This window comes from Triticum aestivum, chromosome 7B (assembly GCF_018294505.1).
Source record: "Triticum aestivum cultivar Chinese Spring chromosome 7B, IWGSC CS RefSeq v2.1, whole genome shotgun sequence".
NCBI classification, from domain to species: domain Eukaryota; kingdom Viridiplantae; phylum Streptophyta; class Magnoliopsida; order Poales; family Poaceae; genus Triticum; species Triticum aestivum.
This window is the reverse complement of record NC_057813.1, coordinates 107,761,279-107,772,443: the sequence shown is the minus strand read 5'-3', so window position 1 is coordinate 107,772,443 and position 11,165 is coordinate 107,761,279. Positions and strand designations below refer to the sequence as shown.

The window sequence follows — 11,165 nt, the reverse complement described above, 5'->3', positions numbered from 1 at the left end:
TGGGCGAGTTGCCAGACGCCCACACGTGTGGGCGTTAGTGTTTCCGATTAATATTATTGATTATCATACGAGAAAGGGTGGATGAAAGGGAAGAAAAGTGAAAGATGAAACATTACATTCTTATTAAGTAGATAGAACAGATAACAAATGACATCAAGATAGAATTGGACAAAAACGGAAAATAACAGCGACGGGATGATCGGACACGGGTCACCCACTGTGGAGCAGTCGAGCAGTTAACAGGCAAACCGATCTTATTTTTTTGGCAAGCTAGCTCCCGATTGGGATAGCTTGAGGGTCAGCACGCACCTGTCCGGAATCCAAGTCCACCACCCCTAGCGTCGTACAACATCTCCAACGTTCTCATTTGGACATTGCCGAGGAACCCCACGTAACCATCTGACCCGGACTCGGTGAATGCCAGACAGCCATCCAGCAGAACTCCATTGGGGACATCGAGGTCGACCGTGACGCCGCCCGTGAACGTGAGTGCGACCTTGGGCACGGTAACATCGCTGTATCCGGTGAAGTTATAGCATGTGTCGTCGTCATCACTAGGGATGAGCGGGTAAGCCGCCATGGCCGCCCGGAACGCGGACCGCAGTTTAGCGTAGGGCGTCGACGGTAGATGTGAGATGATATTACCGCAGTCCACGATCAGGCCCCCCTCGAACACCTTCCGTGGGATGCGGAGCTGCTTCCCGCCGACGCTGATGCCGGTGAGCTTCACCAGGTAGGAGGTTCCATCATCCATGAAGTCAGTCATCGGCGTGAATGAGAAGCCCGAGGTGTTGCTGGGCGCGCCAAGGGCGAGGAACCCGGTGCCACTGCTCACCGGCGGGAGGCAGTAGGAGAAGGAGCCGCCGTAGAGGGCGGAGGTCTGGACCGGGAGCGACTGGGGCGCCCCGCCGAGCCCGAGCAGGCCGTCGGACTTGTCGTCGGCACCGCGCTGCTTGTATGCGCAGCCGAAATGGAAGTCCTTGACCACTTCGCCGGGAGCCAGCGTGAGCGCCTCGGTGCTGTACACGCCCCTGGTCTTTAAACCTCCTCCGTATTCGACTCGATACCCGCACTGGGACTGGGTGCCATTGTCGTTCATGCTGCAGCCATTGTCCAAGTGGTTGGACTTGAGGCTCTTGCAGACGTCGGAGCCGCAGGGGATGGGAGCGTACGTGGAGGACTTGCGCGGGTCGAACAAGGGATCCTTCTGAGGGTAGCAGTCGGTGGAGTTGCATGGCGCGCACTGCACCCACGACAGATCGCTGCCGGTGTCCAGGAGCAGGACCTGCTCCACGGCCGGCGTGCCCAGGCCCAACGTCACCACGTACTCCTGCGAGTCCTCGGAGGTGCCCAGGTGCGCCGGGATGCTCACCTTGCCCTCCTCCTGTTCGTGCATCTCCATGGTGGTGGTGGTGCCCCTCCCCCTCAGTGCTCTGCTCATGATGTAGTCTGCGCGGACGCGGCTTCTGTGAAGCGCCTCGGCGAAAGATGATGGCTTGTCGGTGGACGGAGACTTGGCACAGGGTCCGTGCCTGTGCACCAGAGGCACAGCGGCGCCGGCGCGGTTTGGCCGCGGCTTCACTGAAAGAAACATCCCAGTGTCATGCATATTGTATGTTCCTAACATGCAAATCCATGATTAACGTCGAAAATTATGCCATGCTCAAGTCATGTACGTACTTGTGGATGTGGATGTGGAGGTGGAGCAGACATCTTGCGTCTGAAATGAGCTGGTTGACACCACAACGAAGCTTTGCTTACCGTCGCCTGCAGCAGAAATGGTGGCAAGGTAGCTGCCAAATACGACAAGGAGGATGCACAAGAACAAGTGAGGAGAAGCCATTGGAAGTTACAGTAGTATACACCAGGGCTTTTAACCCAGTATAGGACGCCCAAATTTATACACCAACCACACAGGAATCTAAGTGGGACTGAACAATCACCAAAAATGAAAATGGGCTCGAAGATTATACCAAGGATTGATGGGGTGGAGCCGTACGTGGATGTGTTTACAATACACTCGTCTTAGCAGTAACTACACAAAAAACAATGATACTTTCTTTCCTCGAATTAACCCGCAGTCCTTTGTCATGTACGTTCAACTGTCCACTTCTTACCTTGTAACTAGATACTAGAGTGCAATTTATTCTTACAGTCCAACTCAAACATCTAACTTCTAACCACTTCGGTTAAATCTTCAACTCTTTTAGTGCCCCTTATTTTGGACCCTATGCTTTTTTAGTAACAGAGTAATGATAAAGCCGAAGCAAGCCTCGAGCGACATGGTACGACATGTACCATCTTCTATAATTTTCACATGAATTTGATGTTTAAATGCTTCAAATAAATTAAAGCATGCTTCAAAATTTGAAGTTAATTCAGATTATGCATATTTCTTAAGGAAATAGTGTCTCGATTGTTCTGTATAAACAGGTTTATGTGGTCATCTGTTCCTTCTAATAATCAACTTAATTATTAATTTCTAGACTAGACGGGAGAACAAGCCTTTACTTGCATGATGTTCCTTTGGCTGGCTGTGATTTGATCTGATTCCTTTTTTCACAATTCAATTTCCTTGAGTTTGTTTACTTATATTTCTTGCCTATATTGAGGGACCATATTGTGAATCCTAGAAAAAAAAACTAGAGATTTTTGGTGCCTACATCTTCGTAATGTTCCTATCATTTTTTGTCAAAATATATGGGTGCGACTACGCGTGCCATCATGATCTAGTACATACAAAAGACTAATCATGTTTGTTAAGTGAATACACAAGTTATTAGACCCCTTGGCATCTATGTGTGTGGATCGAGGCACCAAAGTGAATATGACTCCAGCATGGTGACAACGAGAAAATAACCGTAGTTTTTTCGGTTAAATCTTGAGTTACAGGGATCCCACACTATTAAGAGATGATCAAAGGGGTTCATGAAATATTTGCTCAAGTCAACATCTTCGCAGCGTCATTCCACTCACATCTCTACTAAAAAGTCATTGGTCATCCTATCCACAAAATCAATCTTGTTAAATAGCCACTTCCATTTTCACTGTCGCATTGTCCGGGTTCCTACCCGGATGTCCGCGCTATTGCCGGATCATCCAAGTTGTTGCATTCCAGACATCCAGCTTAGCTATCACAAGACAACAGTAGGTTTACCTCGGAATTGAGTAGTCCAGGATCCAACCCGTATGTCTGTCAGCAACCCATAAGTGTTGCCCGAACAATCAAACACAGGAGTGTTTTCAACCGGGCTACCCCGGGCGTTCCTGACATCGTCCCAGATATCCATGCAGCACTACATGAATTAGATAGTTTGCCGTCAGGCAAGTACAGACGGCAAAGGCTGAAATACAGACAGCAAAGATTTTGCCGTCAACTGGCAGACGACAAAGAGTGTCGGCAAAGCCTAAATCCGCAAAGAGTACTTTGCCGTCAGCTTTTCATCGGGCAGGCGGTAAAGATTTTGCCGTCAGCTAAACTATGGCTTCGTTGTCAACCCTATAATAACAGATGGCAAAAAAAAGTATATTTGCGGTCAGCCTAAAAAATCACAGATCGCATAGAACTTTTTTGTTAAAAAAAAATCTGACCCAACAGTCCAAGTACAACGAATGGACGACGACGAATACTATAGTATCCATCAACACTCGTTCCAAGAGTCGACGACGAACGAATGAATTTCACAATACAAAATTACTCTATTTACACAGAATCAACAATCACTTGTTGTTCCAAGGCAAAACTGCTGCTCTATTTCACAAGATGAACAGATTACACACGAAAAGAGTACAAGAGAATTGACGCAACAAGGAGCTCAAGCAGTTTCTGTTCGTTTTTTGTATTCTCTTCCTATTCTATTTTTGTTTTTCCCTTTTTCCTTTTTGTTTTCTTTTTTCATCCCAAAAAAATGAATTATTCATAACGACATTCTGAACTTATTTTAATTCATGAACATTTTTTCAAATTCAAGACTAGTTTTTCAATTTCAGGAACATTTTCCAAATTCATGCACTTGAAAACGTGAATATTTTTTAAACAAGTGGGAACATTACAAAAGAAAACAACACAAGTTTTTGGGATCATTAGAGTTATAATTTTTTCTAGCATCGATAAAGACTAAAACAGCATAGATTGTACCCTTTTACAGCATTTTTTGATTTTTTCACGAGGTTGAACGAGTTTGCGAAGTTCAAAAAACATTTAGGAATTTCTAAGATGATCAAAGTTGGAAATTGTTCACAAATTTGAAAAAATGTGAGCAAATTTAGAAAATATAATTAATTTGTCATTTTTTCTTGATTTTCAAAATTTATATAAATGTCAAAAATGGTAAATGAATTTGAAAATAGTGCAAGATTCCAAACAAAAGTTAGTGGATTTGAAAAAAATAACTTTCAATGAAGTTCAACGGCTTTACAGATTTGGAAAAGGAATAGAAAAGGCAAAAATAAAGAAACCTAAAAGAAAAAAAGGAAAAGGGAAAAACAAATAAGGAAAAAAGAAAAAGAATGAAAGAAAATGGGCAAAATAAATGCAAAAAAGACTGCGCGTCCGGTCACTAGCCCCCCCCCCCCCCCCCCCCCCCACAACGTGAATTTTTGAGACATGCAGCCACGGCTATCGAAATCACGGGCGTCCGTCCGAGCGTTGTGATTGCTACTTATTATAGTTCATTCGCAATACGTGAAACGTTAATTACCAGCTCTCCTGAATACGCCGTGGTATACACCACACCAGTGGTCCAGGAGTCATTTATGTTCGTATGACTAAGGCCGGCCTAGGCGATGCAAAATAACTGCTCCTATTGCTCGGTGGACATAATTAATCACTCGCACTAGCTGGTTTCTCGCACGGTACAGGCTAGAACAGCATCTTCAGCACTGTTATTATGCGTTCTGGAGTACTAAATGGATAGCTAACTGGAGCACGTCGTGTATGACAGTGCTGCATGTGTCAGAGTGAATAGATAGCACAGTACATGGTCACCCGCAAAAAAAAAACACAGTACACGGTCAGGGGCGATAGACAAGTTGGCGCCGTGGTAAAAGTTGTGTCGGCGTGTGATTGGGCATTTAATCCCGCCGTGCGCCGCGGGATAAGGTCTATTTGAAAAAGAAAATTAAATGCACGTCTGTTAGTTGGCTGATTATGAAAGTTCTATTAGAAAACGGGAGAAGCGTCACAAGAAAATCTTAGTGATAATGCACAAACAAAATTGTATAATATTGATTGGAATTTGGAAGTTTAAATGAATATAATAATAGCATAAAGGTGTTTCGTGATTACCCTCTCTGTAAAAAATATAAAAGCGTTTAGATCACTGAAGTGAATACTAACGAGACACTATGTGTGTTGTATCAGAAGTAACCTTGTGTGAGATATCGCAAAGTCCTTTCTTGGAAACATCCGCTTGCGTCCCTCTCCATGAGGTGGCGACTCGGATGAAACCTAGCGTGCCACCTGTCCCCTCGCCAGGAAGTTTTATCTTTTCATAATTATTAAAAAAACAATGAAAATTTCTTCGGGAAGCTTTTTATACGAGTAAAACATGGCATTGGAAAATGTTTAATTAATTCATTAGTGCTGAAATTAATTAATATATTACCTAATGCGAAACTGAGCAGGCAACATTATAATAAACATATTATGAGGAACAGTAATCTGAATAGTACTAAACTGTTTTTAGTAACTTTAAGATGATAAGTTCAGTTGGGAAATAACTGATTTTTTGTTTGGTAATCTTCATAGTACAAATACCAAAACACTTATTATAATAAACAAATTATACCGCATAGTACATGGACAAACCATTCCGCACAACAGTACAATATCAGGTTCAGTAATTTTCATAAACAAGTAAAGTGACAAAGTGGTAATGTAAAATTTTTGCTGGCCATTGAGTACAAATTCTGGAGCTACAACGACTAGATGCCGAAAGTCAAGGATGCGTGAGGGTTGGCAGCTCGCTGGTTTAATGCGTGAGAGCACATGCCTCGGTTTAATGCCCTCCCCTGCCTTGCATGCCATTTACTGCGGCAGAAGACACGGCAACACCGAATATTTATACGACTGGTTAAAATCCTTATACGGCTCACGCGTATTCAAACCGCATATCCACTCGCGATTATTGCCCCCCGCCCCCCCCCCCCCCCATATAGCCGTCTGCTGGTACTATTTTTAGACAAAGTCTCCATGTACATGGTCCACACTCACCGGCAACAGTAATAGGTCTTACGTGGTAACCGTATAGAAGGTTCGTCTAGTTTCTCTGTGTTTTCTAGCTGTTTTTTTTACCTTTTCATTCTAAAACATGAATTATTTATATGAAATATTAGAACATTCTTTAATTAATGCACTTTTTTAAATTCAATGTTTGTTTTTTAATTTCATTAATATTTTCCAAATTCATGATCAAAATAATTTGTTGCGTAAGGTATGGATCCACCTGGATTATAAAGGTCTAAAGGTTCTAGTACGTTCACAAAAATAGGCCCACCGGATTAAAGGCCAGATGTTTCTAACTATAGTGGTATTTTTTAGGTTGTTTATCTTTTTTCTAGTGATCCCATCAAGTAGTTTTTACATATAATAATAGATGATTTGGACATGATATACTTGCATTAATATAGTATGGGATTGTACCATTAAGTATACGAAAGCACTAACGCCCACACGTGTGGGCGTTCTTCAACTCGCCCACACGTCTGGATGGTCGTTGATTGTCTTTTGCACGAATCTTGATACGAAAAGGTAGATTTGATGTGCCACATAGAACGGGGCTGGTGTGTGGGCATTGGAGAGTTTGTCTACATGCCCTGCATCACGTTGTTACCAACTGCGTTGTGTGGGTGAACTAGTTTCTGCCCATACAACCACCACCTAGTCCATGCGCGTGTGGGCGAACTGATTTTCGCCCACACGACACTCCTATGGTGTGGATGGCAACTGCAGTTACGCGAACGTGGCAACTAGGTAAACAAACATGGCAACTGTGATTCTTTTGCTAGACGGCAACTGCAGTTGCGCGTACGTGGCAACCAGATAAACACACATGACAACTGTGATTAACTATACATGGCAACTATGGTTGGACCACACGTGGCGACTAGGTAAACACACATGGCAACTACTATTTGACCATGTGTGGCAAGTAGTTAATCACACACGGCAACTACGGTTTGATTATACACGGCAACTACCATAAATTAGACATGGCAACTATAGTTAATCAAAACAGATAGAGTTGCCATGTTTTTACAATTACACTTGCCATCCCGGATAAATACATCTGTCAACCAGAATGACAACTAAATCGTCATACCGCGGTTACCTAACGTGGCTGCGCTAGAACGTGTGAGCATTTTTGCTTAGTGTCACACGCGCGGGATGGAGATGAGTAGTACTTGTTGAACGTGTGGCATGAAGTAGCCGCGCCCACACGTGTGGGCAATTTTAATGTCCGCACACACACAACACATGTGAGCTGCCTCCTGCTCACACCACACATGGTATGTGGCCAGACCCTTTAACGCCCACACATGTGGGCGTTATCAGCGTCCTACGTATATGCACCTTTAAGGTAGATTCATGGTATTGCATATGATAGTACTTGCTTAGTTGCAGAGTTTGAGAATGTACATCAGTCATTATATTATACTCCCTCCGTTCCTAAATACTTGTCTTTCTAGAGATTCCAACAAGTGACTACATATGGTGCAAAATGAGTGAATCTACACTTTAAAATATGTCTACATACATTCGTATGTTGAGTCCATTTGAAATGCCTAGAAAGACAAGTTGGGAACGGAGGGAGTATATCCTCTTATCACAAATGACGACGGGATAGAATCAGAAAAAAAGGAAAAATAACAGTGAAGGGATAATCAGACGGGCCACCCACTGTGGAGCAGTCGAGCCGTTATAAGCAAACCGATCTTATTTTTTTGGGTAGGCTAGCTCCCGATTGTGATACAGCTTGAGCGGTCAGCAGGCACCTGCCCGGAATCCGAGTCTACCACCCCTGACGTCGTACAACATCTCCAATGTTCTCATCTGGACATTGCCGAGGAACCCGACGTAATCATCTGACCCGGACTCGGTGAAGGCCAGACAGCCATCCAACAGAACCCCGTTGGGGACATCGAGGTCGATCGTGACGCCGCCGGTGAACGTGAGAGCAACCTTGGGCACGGTGACGTTGTTGTATCCGGTGAAGTTGTAGCATGTGTCATACTCGTCGCTCGGGATGAGCGGGTAAGCCGCCATGGCCGCTCGGAACGCGGACTGCAGTTTCGCGTAGGGCGTCGATGGCAGATGTGAGATGATATTACCGCAGTCTACGATCAGGCCCCCCTCGAACACCTTCGGTGGGATGCGGAGCTGCTTCCCGCCGACGCTGATGCCGGTGAGCTTCACCAGATAGAAGGTAGCGTAATCCATGAAGGGGGTCATGGGCGTGAAGGAGAAGCCCGAGGTGTTGGTGGGCGCGCCGAGGGCGAGGAACCCGGTGCCGCTGCTCACCGGCGGGAGGCAGTAGGAGAAAGAGCCGCCGTACACCGCGGAGGTCTGAACAGGGAGCGACTCGGGCGCGCCACCGAGCCCGAGCAGGCCGTCAGACTTGTCGTCGGAGCCAATCTGCTGGTATGCACATCCGAAATGGAAGTCCTTGATGACGACGCCGGGCGCCATCGTGAGCGCCTCGTTGCTGTACACGCCTCTGGTCTTTAATCCTCCTCCATACTCGACTCGATACCCGCACTGGGACTGGGTGCCATTGCCATTCATGCTGCAGCCATTGTCGAAGTGGTCGGACTGGAGTCTCTTGCAAACGTCGGAGCCGCAGGGGATGGGAGCGTACGTGGACGACTTGCGCGGGTCGAACAAGGGATCCTTCTGAGGGTAGCAGTCGGTGAAGTTACATGGCGCGCACTGCACCCAGGACAGGTCGCTGCCGGTGTCCATGAGGAGGACCTGCTCCACGGCCGGCGTGCCCAGGCCCAACGTCACCACGTACTCTTGCGAGTCCACGGAGGTGCCCAGGTGGGCCGGCATGCTCACCTTGCCCTCCTCTTGCTCCTGCATCTTGGTGGTGCCCCTCCCCCTCAGTGCTCTGCTCATGATGTAGTCTGCGCGGACGCGGCTTCTGTGAAGTGTCTCGGCGAAAGATGATGGCTTGTCGGTGGACGGCGACTTGGCACAGGGTCCGTGCCTGTGCACCAGCGGCACAGCGGCGCCGGCGCGGTTTGGCCGCCGCGTCACTGAAAGAAACATCCAAGTGTCATATTGTATGTTCCTAACATGCAGATCGATTAACGTCGAAAATTATGCCATGCCCAATTCATGTACGTACCTCTGGATGTGGAGGTGGAGCAGACATCTTGTGTCTGAAATGACCTGGTTGACACCACAACGAAGCTTTGCCCACCGTCGCCTGCAGCAGAAATGGAAAGGTAGTTGCCAAATACCACCAGGAGGATGCACAAGAGCAAAGGAGAAGCCATTGCAAGTTGCCAAGTTACAGTAGTACACACCAGGGCTTTTTACCCAGTCTAGGACGCCCTAATTTATACACCAACCACATGTACAGGAATCTATGTGGGACTGACTGAAATCACGAAAAATGAGAATGGGAAGATTATACCAAGGATGAGGTGGAGGCGTCGATGTGTTTACACTCGTCTTGGCAGTAAGCAGATAAAACAAGGATACTAGTAACTTTCTCTCCTCGAGTTAACCCGCGCTCATTTGTCATGTACGTTCAGTGCCCACTTCCTACCTTGTAACTAGAGTGCAATTTACTCTTGGAGTTCAACTCAAACAACCAACTTCTAACCACTTAGGTTAAACCTTCGACCTTTTTAACGCCCCTTAATTTGGACCCTATGCTTGTTTGCTAAACACGACAAAACAGGGAATCTAACACAGTAATGATAAAGCCGAAGCAAGCGTCCAGCAACATGCATGTAGGAAATGGAGTACCGTCTTCACATGAATTTGATGTTTAAAATTAGGGAGCGACTGCGTGTAAGTCGACTGACTCTTATTTTTGGGTCAGTCGACATACAACGGGTGTGTTGGCTAGCCGGCCCATTTCAGCCTGATTCGCCATGCATGCACACGTTTCGCACCCATGCATAATATGCATTTCACGATCCTCTCCTCTGATCGAAACTTTTTTGCAGTACCCATGCGTGTATCTATGCATGCATGCATGCACGTACGCATGATGCGTTCTGCATGCATATGCATGGACTCGTGATACATATTCCCTCCGTTTCTAAATATAAATTTTTGTAGAGATTTCAATATGAAATACATACGGAGCAAAATAAATGAATCTACACTCTGAAATGCATCTACATACATCTGCATGTGGTTCATAGTGGAATCTCTTCAAAGACTTATATTTAGGAATGGAGGGAGTACGTCCATTCCTCCAATCATGATACAGAAATGGAAAGGTAGCTGCCAAAAACGACCAGGAGGATGCACAAGAACAAGGGAGAAGCCATCGCAAGTTACTGTAGTATACACCAGGGCTTTTAACCCAGTCTAGGACGCCCTAATTTATACACCAACCGCACGTACAGGAATCTATATGGACTGAACAATCACGAAAAATGAGAATGGGAAGATTATACCAAGGATGAGGTGGGGAGCCGCGGTCTGATGTGTTTACACTCGTCTTAGCAGTAAGTAGATTAAACAAGGATACTAGTAACTTTCTCTCCTCGAGTTAACCCGCACTCCTTTGTCATGTTCGTTCACTGCCCGCTTCCTACCTCGCAACTAGAGTGCAATTTCTTCTTAGAGTCCAACTTCTAACCACACTTAGGCTAAACATTCAACTATTGTAATGCCCCTTATTTTGGACCCTATGCTTGTTTGCTAACACGAGATAACGGGGATCTCACACTAATAATGACCGTATTCGTGGGCTCTTGTAAAACTGTACTCTCCCTTATTTAATATATGAGGCCAATCTTTTGCCTCCGTTTTAAAAAAAAAAGCCGAAGCAAGCCTCGAGCGACATGGTAGGAAATTTACCGTCTTCTATAATTTTCACATGAATTTGATGTTTAAATGCTTCAAAAAAATAAAGCATGCTTCAAATTTGATATTTATTCAGAGTTTGCACATTTGAAATAGTGTGTCGATTGTTCTG

The 11,165-nt window shown here is 45.5% G+C and overlaps 2 protein-coding genes across 2 annotated transcripts; both read right to left on the bottom strand.

The window, feature by feature from the left end:
* Positions 1 to 298: 298 nt before the first annotated feature.
* LOC123156295 (aspartyl protease family protein At5g10770-like) lies at positions 299 to 1,843 on the bottom strand. The gene is made up of 2 exons (XM_044574432.1): positions 1,681 to 1,843; positions 299 to 1,581 (listed from the first exon to the last, which is right to left on the bottom strand). Exons 1-2 carry the CDS (start codon positions 1,841 to 1,843, stop codon positions 299 to 301), a joined length of 1,446 nt encoding a protein of 481 aa, XP_044430367.1.
* A 6,141-nt stretch (positions 1,844 to 7,984) lies between these two features.
* On the bottom strand, positions 7,985 to 9,501 carry LOC123156737 (aspartyl protease AED1-like). Its single transcript, XM_044574911.1, has 3 exons — positions 9,426 to 9,501; positions 9,358 to 9,394; positions 7,985 to 9,287 (listed from the first exon to the last, which is right to left on the bottom strand). Exons 1-3 carry the CDS (start codon positions 9,499 to 9,501, stop codon positions 7,985 to 7,987), a joined length of 1,416 nt encoding a protein of 471 aa, XP_044430846.1.
* Positions 9,502 to 11,165: the final 1,664 nt, after the last annotated feature.